Source organism: Carassius carassius, chromosome 33, assembly GCF_963082965.1.
Source record: "Carassius carassius chromosome 33, fCarCar2.1, whole genome shotgun sequence".
NCBI lineage: Eukaryota > Metazoa > Chordata > Actinopteri > Cypriniformes > Cyprinidae > Carassius > Carassius carassius.
The window spans coordinates 6,113,193-6,125,692 of record NC_081787.1 but is presented as its reverse complement, the minus strand read 5'-3'; the positions used below and the strand labels follow the sequence as shown (position 1 = coordinate 6,125,692).

Genomic DNA, 12,500 nt, shown 5'->3' with positions numbered 1-12,500 from the left:
TCATTATCAGGTTAACTCAAAACCAAAGAAGTAAAGTGTCATATTATTTTAAGGCAATATTTGAATGGGAATGAACTGCATCGTTACATTCCCCTTCTTTTCCCCAATCTGTATATTTATCCATTCTCCGGCCCCCATCAAAATATGACAGTCAGACGTTCCTGTCTGTTCCAAATGTGTGTGATTTTGATGACGGCCATGTTTTTATTTTATCCATTTGAGGTTGCCTTATAGTTTTATCTAAATGTAATGGCGATCAGATAAAACTCTCTAAGGTAAAACGTAATGAAACCAAATGTTTTTAAGTTTAAGTTCTGTTTGCATGTTTGTTCTTAAGTGAATACATCATCTTTGCAGTACATGAAGACGTTGTTGCCATGATATTATGTCATGGTACTCATAACATTCCTCCTCCCCTCCACCTTTCCCCTTCCCCTGTTTTTTGTCTGACTCGCCTGAAAAAAGTTCCCATGATGCACGGTGCCACCACTTCCACTGTTTCGTCGGCTACGACCCCAGTCACCAATGTTCCTTTTGCTGAATCAGCCACCTCCAACCAGGTTTGCCCCTTCATTTTGGCCTCTCCTTTTTACAGCTGTAATGCATCCGACCCTGGTCCATAGACAACAATTATTTTTTATTTATTTTTTTTTTATAAAAAACTTTAACAAAACACTTGAAAATTTAAATGCAATGTCTGAAGGTGCGATCTGAGTACAGAGAATGTTAATGAAATTGTTCTCTGATTCCAAATAGCAGAACATGACAAGCTTGAGTCATTGAGTTCTCTATGGACCAGTGAGGAGTCTCTTTACCTCTTTAGCACAATGTCCCAGTTTCGCCATGTGTCTGTGTGTGTGTGTTCACATCTCTGTCGCTCTGTTTCAGTGTCTTCACTGTATTAGAGAGAAAACAGCTACATTTAAAGCAATAGTTCGCCCAAAAATGACATTTCTGTCATTAATTACTCACCCTCTTGTCGTTCCATACCTGTATGCTGTTATTTTTTTCATGGAACACAACATTAGACATTAATAATGAATCATTAGCCAACTCTTTCCATAACACAACAGGTTATAGTGACCACATTAAAGGGAAAAAATTTACCCACTTTATATTAAGTGGCCTTAACTACTATATACTTACATTTTAATTAATAATTTAGTACAATGTACTTATTGTGTACATACATGTTTTTACATTGTACTTATATTTAAAAAATAACTACATGTAATTACATCTGTATTTAATTTATGTAATTACATTTATAATTACACTGTTGACCCATACTTTACACCTTAACCCACCCTTAAACTTACCCATACCTCCAACCCTCTCCCTAACCTTGCCCCTATCCCACCTCAATAGCAGCAAAAGTGTTTTACAATACAATATGAACACAATAAGTACATTGTACTTATTTTTTTATGTAAGTACATAGTAGTTAAGGCCACCTAATATAAAGTGGGACCAAAAAAATAAATAAAAAGGCACTTACAATTTTATTCCAATTCATCTGAAGTTAAATGATAGTTTATATAGTTTATAATCAGTTCTTTTCAATTAACTGTTTGATTAGATTCCCAAACGACTTAATTATTATTTTGAATGTATTTAATTTTGGAATGGTTATTAATGAACTAGTTGAATTATTGATTAATGAATTGGTGCAATTAGTTCAGTTCAATTGGATTTAATAGATTATTATTTTGGTGTTAGTGTTTTTTTTGTTTTTTTTTGAAGATTAACAAATGTAGTCACTATGACCCTGTTGCTGTATAAAATAAACGGTATAATGATACTTCAAAACACTGCTTTTTGCACTCCACAGAAGAATGAAAATTTGAAACAACATGAGGGTGAGTAAATGATGACAGATGTATTTTTATTTATTTTTTACAAATTATTCCCTTAAGTGCTAAAGCTCAAAAGGTAATTGTCTTTTCTCCCCCTTTCACCGTGTTTTAAGAATTTTGAACTGGAGCAGGTTGTTTCTGTGGCTCACATTAGAGTGAGATGGTATATGTGTCCTCTTTGGTTTTTTCTGTGAATGTTTTTAGATTACAGTCCTCTGAATTTTTGTTTGTCCTTTCTTCTTCATTGTTTGAATTCAGAATACATAATGTGAGGAAACAGAGTTCACCATTTAGTCTGTTCTGTTAATGAGTTAATCATACGGTTAAACATAGGCAAGCAACAAGCTTGACCAGGCCAAACTTTTTGCAGAAAGGACATCTTTTGCTTGCTTCTTCATTTCTTGAAGAGCTACATTGTGGATTGTTTACAGGGTTCCTACACAGTGTGTAATTGATTTTAGTCATTTCCACATCTGGATATTTATTAAAAAAAAGAAAAGAAAATGGACTATTGAAAAAGTTTGTGTTTCCAGACTATTGCTCAATTCTGTTTTTCATGGAAGTGTTAAAGTGTGTCAAACACAATGCAATATTTTTAGCTCAGCAGAATTATGAATATCTATATTCACCGTTGCCCATGTCCTTGGCGTATTTGTGAGCATCAAAGGTTTCTGTTTACGATGTGATTTTGAAGCGTTGAGCATTATAGAGAAACCACTAAATACTGTTCAAAATGCTTAAGTATTTATTTCAGTTTGCATGCTTCTAAGTACACACTGCAAATAGTTCCAGTAGTTTTTGCTATGGTACAAAGAACCAGGAAATCTTACTGATATTGGTACCGACTTGGTGACATTAGTTTTTGTGATATCATCAAATTGGGAATTCAATATTGAGAATTGAACTTTTAATCGTTTCACTCTAAATAATTTATTTTACACTATGAATTATGGTCCAAAAAATCCACGGAGAAGTCTGGAATTTGAAACTGTGGAGGAACCCTGTGTTTAGCATTGTGTAAGCTGCGAAATGTTCAGTGTGGTTTTCATCTCTAGTTTAGCATCTAATGGTAATTCTGGAGTACAGGTATAGACTAATAATGTTGCACAGACCTGAGATGTCAGCTCTCATTTCCTGCTTCGCTTGCATTTTGCTGAAATACATCTTGCAAAATTACGATGGAATTGCAGGTCTGTGCCCACAGTCTCAAGATAACTAATGCAATATTGCACGTTATTTATTCATTCTCTTGTAATTCTTTTTCTCATTTTCGAAATGAAATGCTGGTTTGATGTTCCAGTAGATAAGATAAGAATTGACTATATTCTCTTTGCATATTGCTTGTTTGACCGTAAGAGGTTCACCTCCTTATCTCTGGCTTGTTTGTACCTGTCTTCCAGTAGACGCCGCCGAGGTACTGAGCGCCGACCCCATCGACCTCCAGTGCGTTCCCATGGAGGCCATTTCTGTCCCGTTCCTAAACTCCTGGTGGCTGCACCAATGACGCCGAATCCAGTAAGCCTCTCCCACAATCCCACAACCTAATCAGACCCATCTCTCATGCAACATGTGCCCCAACAACAGAAAAATGAATGCAACAAAACGTGTGCCTAATCAGTACGTCCTTAATGGGCAATACATTCATCCTCATATCCGAGATTCCCACTTCATTTGACGTCAACAGAGGTTTGTTGATATTGAAACAGGCAATACTTAAGCTTGGACCTACAACTGTTTAAGGAAGCATGCCATCTCGATGCAAGGAGACGTAAGGAGCGTGCGGATGCTGAATCAGGAGACGGAGTGCTCTCGTAACTCACAGCCATATGAATACATGCAAACCAATTAGCTGAGAAGAATGAATTCTCTGGAGATGAACATTAGATTTCAGAACCGACTTATCTAATGTACGGTAAGAGGTGGAGTCATTGCAGATCATCAGCAGACAGAATGTGTAAACCCAGAGTGTGTGAGAGCGGCTCCTAATGCTTATGATATTTTACATAGTTGTGGTGGTGGTGGTAATTTCTTTCACATTTAATTATGATTAATGAACGTGGCACGTTTTATTTCATGTTTACATTTCAAAATGTCAAAAAAAAGGTTATTTGAAAATGATTGATGCTTTTGTAAGATAATCTGATACTGATACACAATACTGATTTAGGTTTTTTGTGAAGAGGTTTTCAAAATGTCGTTGTTCGTGCCTTTGAGTTACAAGTTTGTGGACATCTTTTTCCCCCCAGTTCTTCTGTACTCAACTGAATCACATTTTATCATCGACTCAGAAAGTATACCTGTGTAGCCTTTCAGAATCAATGTGTCGTTCCTCCGTCTTCTTAGGGATGTGTGTTGTGAGGTTTTCTTGAAAGAGTATTATTTATTTAATGACTGTCCAACAGGCTAAAACTGGTCTACTGAGATAAGTGTTACTATTCATGCCTGAAGTATCTCACCTCGCATTTCAAGCTCCACATCAAGATGGTCAAACAGAAGATTGGTTCACATACTCATACCTCCATTTTAAAAATAGATCTGCCTTAAGCAGACTAAATATGAGCACTTCATGTTGCACAGTGTGATGCACACTGAAACGTAAGGTCTGATTGCAGGCCTTCTGGATGTAAAAGGAAATTTTACCTGGACTTTATTTTTGTTCCAGCTGGTCTTCATTCATTAATGTTTCTTGCATATATATTACTCAGCTATAGCTTGATGTCCTGGATATTCAAATTCAGTAAAAATAGTCATGTTTATTTGCCTTTTAGTTTATTAGCATATAACATTTCTTTGATTACTGGGGGAATTTCATGAAAACAGTCACACACAAAAAAACTACATATAAAAATACATATATTTATATTTATATTACATCCCAAAAGCAGAAGAAAAAATGTGCTAAAACAAATTTTTATGACAATTAAGCACTCCTATTGTCATTGCCAAAATGCAAAAAAAAAAAAAACTTTTATGACTAATACACAATAAGTAACTACATTTAAATGTGTCATGGTTGTATTTTTTGTAAACAATTATATTACAAAAAAAAATTGTTATATAGTAAAAAAATCACTATGTGCTCATGAAAATAATAATAATAAAAAAAACATACAATTGCTCCAGTGCAAAAACATGCAGTGCATTACAGAAATGTGGTTTAATTTTCATTAACATTAAAAAAGAGGCTTCATATTCTTTATGCAAAATACAATTTTCATTATTTTGATTTTGGTGTTAAATGTGATATTTTCTTAAGATTCACCCTATTACCATGTCTATCTCTTATAAACAAACCCTTTCTGATGGCTGATCTGTGTCTGCCAAAATCCAAGCTCTGCCCCACCTGCTGTGTGACAGTCTGTTCGTCTCCACTTTTTGTTCAGCCATGTTTGGTGCATCCCCGGTTTTTAGTGTACGTCAGTTGCCAAAATGATTTTTTAAACTGCATGCTTAGCGGTTTACACACTCATTAATAACAGATTAGCACACGTACATTAAATCCTGAACATGAAAATCACAAGGAGATATGCAAAATCCATTCTTGAAGTCACAAACTGGTACCTGATTTGAATATCCAGTGTCTCTCCTATTAGTTTGCTGTATTCAGCAGCATATGCGACCCCCTGCGCAGACATGTCAAGTGCACTGCCTTTGTGCCAATGACTCTCAGACAGGTCACCCTGTGCCAATCACTGGAGATCTCAGACTGCATAATCAGGCCTTGACATGCCAAGGTCATGAGCCAGATGGATTTAAATTGCAATATTGCAAATGTGCCCACCCAAGCAACAAATCTAAATCTATGTGCCCATTCAAGCAAGCTATTATCTTGTGCTTTGTTTTGAAACATCTCCGTTATTGCTACCGTTCATTAAGCGAGTGCTACAGTTGGGAAAATCACAGTAGGGTGGTTTTCAGCAGCTGTGTTTATTAGTGCATCAGTGGATGCCAGGTGCACCCACTAATAAAGTTCCAGTCTCTGCCAACCAAGAGCTCGATTAGATTATTGCCGTAATACATTATTGATAGTTTATCCATGGAGAAACATGAAAACTGCGTCAGACAGATGACACACAGAGGTCTGCAATCCATTAGGGTCCTGCTGGAGTTTCTTTACCCATTTTGACTTTGAGATCGAGGCTGATTGAATTCTAACTATTTAAGTTGTTCTTGTGTTTGTCGTGTTCATGTGCAGAGTGTGAACAGGTTTAAATCACTGACTGTGTCCTTACTTTCAAAAGTCGGCAGACTCTAAAATGCAAGGGCGTAGATGACGCGAGTGACATCTGAATATTATCTGTTTGGACTGTGAGCTGGAAGCTGCGGCTCTCTTATAGACATGTTACAATTTTAAAAAAATATATATATATTTTCAGACTGGAAACTTAGAAGGCCCTCGTCAGCCAAAGCTTCATTTACAAGACATTTATCCGCCCATCACGGGCCTTTACATGAATATATGAATGTGACATTTAAGACAGAGAGAATGTCACGAGAGGTTTTGGATGACTGTCTCACCATTTCTCTCGAACGAAACTACAACCTTTCTCAACATATCAAGGAAGTGAAAGCCTCCCAATGCCATCCACTGTTGATGTACAAACAAACAAAAACAACAACAAAAAAAGCGTTTTTCATCACTTGTCTCAAAGACCCTTCTCTAAACCGTTGTCTCCTTTGGGACAGCCATGTTGTTTCAACAGCATAACCCCAAGAGAGCCATAAAGCTGATTTTATGTGATAGCCTGACCTAAAAACATTGCAACTTTTTTTTGCTGATCAGCAAACACTATCTAGGCCAAATGCAAGTGAAGCGATAAACAATGGTGGTCTAAACCAAGCAAGATGGTACTTTACTGTGCTATAACTGAAATAGTATCTGTATTGTAAACATCTCTGTATAATGGTCATGTGTTTTAAGGTTGTTTAAAGAAATACTGGGGCAAATATGTGCGGATTGCTTTAGGAACGATCTCTACTGTTCATTGATGTGTTGGATTGTGTTTTGTAATTAAGTTCCATTGCCCAGCCAAGGTTTAGAAGCTCCTCTCTCTCTCTCTCTCTCTCTCTCTCTCTCTCTCTCATATAAAGAATTATGCCTTCTCCAACTGCAATCCAGCTGGAATTAACGAAATACTTGATAAAGAAAAAACAATGTGCCTCATCGGGGGCTTTAGCATTTTAAGAACTCACTTTTTAAAAAGTGTGCATACCTGCATAAAGTAGTTAGCTAGAATAATCTATGTGTATGTATTACAAATGCATCATCATCGTCATTCTAGTTTTTATCGAAACACATTATTGTATTCGTAACGGTAGCTGTTTTAACTTTATACTCACCACTTCAGTCATGTTACGGTGTGTTGTTTTGACACAGCTGTCAATAGTAGTTTGAGTTTGATCATTAGCGCTACTTGGTTAATTATCTTACATCGTAAACTCTGTTATCGCATGAAATGAGAATAATCTGAATAATCTACATCATAGTTTGTGCAGTTAGTGGTTTAAGATTTAAAAAAATACTTAATCTGTATATCTATATATCAATATACACATTTGTATGTATTACAATGATAGATTCATTGTTACCTATGATAGTAAGTTCTTGTTGCTATGGCAACAAAACTACAACATGGCTACCTTTGTATATCTTAATTGTGAATTTTTTCACACTTTAAGTGAAATAATGTACAACGTTAACTTATTCAGAAAGGGAATGTGTTCTTAAGTTGTCTTGGAAAAAGAGACAATTGACTATTTTGTAAAATTATATATATATATATATATATATAAACGTATATATATATATATATATATATATATATATATATATATATATATATATATATATATAAACGTATATACAGATTTGTGAGATACTTTAAGTCCAAAGGCCCTTCGGAGACATCATACGTTATTTCTGTTTTAATGATTATTATTTTTCTATTGGGGTTGCTGATCACTTTTAGATAAAAAACAGATCTTTATGTAAACAGCATCTGAGCTTTTGAACTAATCTGATGGATCCATTTGGGAGGAAGATACTTTTTAGTCTTTTATTTGGTCCGAGAAGGTTTGGCGATGCATTCGCAATGGTGCATTCCAAAAAAAAAAAAACAGGCGGTTTTTATAAATAACGCAGCCCGGTGATGTCAGTAACAGGATGGTATCAGCCATAAGTGAGCCCCTGATTTATGTCTCTGTCCCCCTCTGGCCCACCCAGACTGCACCCCAGCTGTGCTGGGACCTGGTGACTCGCGTCACCCCATCGGTGTACGAATGTGTGTTATTCACCTTGTTTGCACTTATGTACATAACTGATTCAAAATATTCAGAATTTATTTTGAATATACATAGATGAATAAATATATATATATATGTGTGTGTAGAAGAGCAGATTCAAATCAAATGTCTGTATTGTTCGGAATACAGGTAAACAGTTATCCTTTTTAAGGGTCGTCAAACAGATAGACACTGTTTCGCTGGGGTGTTGAGGAATTGTTGTTTGTTCTGTTTGCCAATGCCCACGTTCTCATTGTTAAGCATGTTATTGCATTTTGCAGAGAACATGATGTCAAAAAAGGCTTTGTAGTTTTGCATAGCTTACAAAAGCGCTGCGACCTGAGCTCTGCGCCCGCTTGTGTCTGATCCTGTGGTGTGGTTGTGTCCAGAAACCAAAGAACGGTCAGCTTGTTTCTCTTTTACCTCTCCGTCGTGTGAGCTTCAGGCTCACAGTTTTGTTTTCTGTGTAGTCCCATGGGATGAAAAAGGGGGTTTAATAACACTCTGCCCCCTACAGGAAGACCAGGATGGTAGCATAAAGAACACCTCAGGATCAGACTGCAGCTGGAAAGCTTTGCTGCGGGTTATACAAAATAACATATTTCAGTTTTCATTTTGGTTTGGTTTTTGACGGACTTTTTCCATTCTTGTGCACTCACCAAGACCAACAAGTAACCTGAAAATCTAACAGGATATCCTCAATCAAAATTGCTCCAAAAATCCGACGTGAAATCGCCAGATAGAACACTCTGTTGAAGAAAACTTGTACATTCTGTGCTCTACAGTTGCTTTGGAAGCCAATGATTTTGTTGCCATGGCACTTGCCCTAGTAGTGAGGGAGAGACTGAGTCTTTTGTAGGTTCTTGCATATAGACGCACCTTTGGACCAATCGATTATGGTCCTCAGCCTTTTGACTGTAAAGCTGAGGTCGCACTTAGGACTTAGCATAGACTAAGGGGTCCCAGCTTGCATCCAGAAGCTGAATGCGAACACGCGGGATGCTCCTTTTACCACTGTGCTTGACAGAGAAAATCGACTAACACTCTTCTGCTGTCCATTATCCTGTGCCTAAACATTCGGTGTGATGTGAAGGGACTAGTCTGTAAAGAAAGCCATTGAGGTTAGACTTCCACCTAACTGTGCCCTACATTCAGTCATGTCCTCATCATTTCTATGACTGGAACCCTAACGTCAATGGTTCGTGTTTTAACGTGTAGAAGTCACTGAGACTGGAGCATCACATTAATGTTGTACAAAGCTGTATAGTTTCGAATGAAATCACTCATTGATGCAGAGGTTATGTCCCTTTAAAGGCATCGACTGACATTCGGTGGCTAACGCGGATGCCTGTGTAAATGCTATTGTGTGTGTGGAACCGTTCAAAGAATGTCTACATTGTTTAAAAGCCATATGTAATAGATTCCTCTCTCTCCCACTGTAGGACAAGATAAATCTGAATGCTTTTACTCTTTATATGAAATGCTTCTCTTTCTATTTAGCTTATTGTGCTTGTATGTGCTTCAAGAACTGTGCTTCTTGTCAATCCCTTTGCGATATATAAATGTATGGAATATATACATACGTAAGACTTATGTTCTTTTTGTTTGACATTTTAATAAAGCACTCAAAGGCAGTTTTGGACTGTTTGGTGTGTGTTTTTCTTGGTAGTATTCACAGACTGCTCTAGAGATGTCAACAAAACAAATAATCTGATTTAAGAATTAGAGTGTCTTAAGTAAATATTCTTAACTGTTCAAAACCATTTGAATCACTGGACATGCTAAGATAATGTCTTTAGTTGTAACTTTTTCCTGATGCCCAAGGTGAGTCTACTAACAGAGACAGCTCTTTGACCACTTCACAATTACATGTTTTAAATGGCCAATTATATATATGTATGTATGTATACAAACAGACAGAAATCATTTTGGAGAAGATCAACAGCAGTTCAGACTATGAAAAGACAATGCTGAAAAGCTGAGTGGATGTGGTGTAAGGCGAAACTTGAAATTCTCTATAGCATCTTAAAAGACAGCCTTCATGCTTTTAATGTGAAAATAGCCACAGCTAGACAGAATTACTCCTCAAACCTTAAACAGTAACTTAAACAACACTCATTCTCTTTTTGCCACTTTTGAGAGACTGACAACCCCCCCTCCCCCCCAAGTCAGATTCCCAGACAGCAAATGCAATGAGTTTGCTTCCTCCTTTTCCTAGAAGATCATCAATATCAGGAAGGCGATTGGCACATCCTCAAGCAATGCAGGTCAGACAGATTTGGCCACAATATCAAAAAGATACTATGTCTACTTTTAAAGCAATTGATAGCAAAATTTTGGAAGAAATAGTGCAGCACCTAAAATCGTCAACCTGCCATCTTGACACACTTCCCACATCTTTTTTTCAAAAAGTGCTTAACTGTTTAGAAGCAGATCTCTTAGAAGTGGTGAACGCCTCACTTCTTTCTGGGACATTTTCAAACTCCCTGAAAACTGCAGTTGTAAAGCCCCTCCTGAAAAAGAGCAATCTTGATAACACTATTTTGAGCAATTATAGACCAATATCTAATCTTCCTTTTATAGGCAAAATTATAGAAAAGGTAGTTTTTAATCAGCTGAACAAATACTTAAACTCAAATGGATACCTGGACAATTTTCAATCTGGTTTTCGACCGCATCACAGCACAGAGACAGCACTCATTAAGATAATAAATGATATTCGCTTAAATTCTGACTCTGGCAAAATATCAGTGCTGGTATTACTAGATCTCAGTGCTGCGTTTGACACTGTCGATCATAACATACTACTAGAGAGGCTGGAAAACTGGGTCGGGCTTTCTGGGATGGAACTCAAGTGGTTCAGGTCATACTTAGAAGGGAGAGGCTATTATGTGAGTCTAGGAGAGCATAAGTCTAAGTGGACATCCATGACATGCGGAGTCCCACAAGGCTCAATTCTTGAACCACTCTTGTTTAGCCTGTATATGCTCCCACTAAGTCAAATAATGAGAAAGAACCAAATTGCCTATCACAGCTATACTGATGATACCCAGATTTACATAGCCTTATCTCCAAATTACTACAACATGTATTGATGAAATTAATAGTTGGATGTGCCAGAACTTTCTTCAGTTTAACAAGGAAAAAACTTATTGCATTTGGACACAAAGATGAAGTTTTCAAGGTGAATGCATACCTTGACTCTAGGGGTTAAACAACTAAAAATCAAGTCAGGAATCTTGGTGTGATTCTGGAGACAGACCTTATTTTCAGTAGTCATATCAAAGCAGTAAATAAATCAGCATACTATCTTCTAAAAAACATTGCAAGAATTAGATGTTTTGTTTCCAGCCAAGAGAAAATCTGAGCATATCACACCAGTCCTCAGGTCCTTACACTGGCTCACAGTTACATTTAGGATTGATTTTAAAGTACTTGTTTATAAGTCACTAAATGACCTAGGACCAAAATATATTGCAGATATGCTCACTGCATATAAACCTAACAGAGCACTAAGATCACTAGGATTGAGTCAGTTAGAAATACCAAGGGTTCACACAAAACAAGGGGAGTCCGCCTTTAGTTACTATGCCGCAGTTGGAATCAGCTTCCATAAAAGATCAGATGTGCTAAAACATTAGTTACATTTAAATCTAGACTCAAAACTCATCTGTTTAGCTGTGCATTTATTAAATGAGCACTGTGCAATTTCCCAACTGATTGCACTGTATTTTATATAAAATCATTTTCTATTTTTAACTGTTTTAAATTCATTTTAAATAAGTCAATTTTTAAATAATTTCCAAAGTTTTAAAATTGCTTGTTTTTATTTTTATTATTTTTATTCATGATTATTTTACTTTCTTTTATGTAAAGCACTTTGAATTACCATTGTGTACTAAATGTGCTATATAAATAAACTTGCTCTTTTCATATAAAAACACTGAAACAGCATTTACAGACAGATAAAGTACAGCGGAGTATTTTATAATCTGAGGCCTATATATATATATATATATATATATATATTAGACCTCAGATTCTAAAATACTTAGTTGTACTTTATCTGTCTGTAAATATTGTTTCAGTGTTTAAATATATAAAATAATTTGGAGGGTTTTATATGAAAAAGGGTGATTAAAGAACAAGAATAACATAAAAAAGCAGTATTATTATAAGTTATTTCAATTATTTTATGTCATATGCAGTAATTAGATTCCAGTAGTTGGCAAAGATTGGAGAAGTTTTTGCCACTAATTTCCCTTCAGATGACGGTGGGTAAATTTAAAATTTTTGTAATGGTGATGGAATTTCCGGCGGATGTTTATTGGTCAGGTTTGAGGCTTGTGAGAAAAAGGAGCT

The 12,500-nt window shown here is 36.2% G+C and overlaps 1 protein-coding gene across 7 annotated transcripts in view; it reads left to right on the top strand.

Moving 5' to 3' along the window:
- The window catches only part of LOC132113587 (muscleblind-like protein 3), a 43,967-nt gene extending 34,195 nt beyond the window's left edge, over positions 1-9,772 (top strand). For 5 of the 7 annotated variants that reach the window (XM_059521427.1, XM_059521423.1, XM_059521421.1 and 2 more), the window contains 3 exons: positions 466-560; positions 3,260-7,651; positions 7,724-9,772. In XM_059521427.1, coding sequence (XP_059377410.1) covers positions 466-560; positions 3,260-3,277 — 113 coding nt within the window. In that variant the 3' untranslated portion in view covers positions 3,278-7,651; positions 7,724-9,772. Of the gene's footprint in view, positions 1-465; positions 561-3,256; positions 7,652-7,723 lie in introns of all 7 variants that reach the window. The other 2 variants (XM_059521425.1, XM_059521426.1) reach the window with 2 other exon arrangements.
- Positions 9,773-12,500: the final 2,728 nt, after the last annotated feature.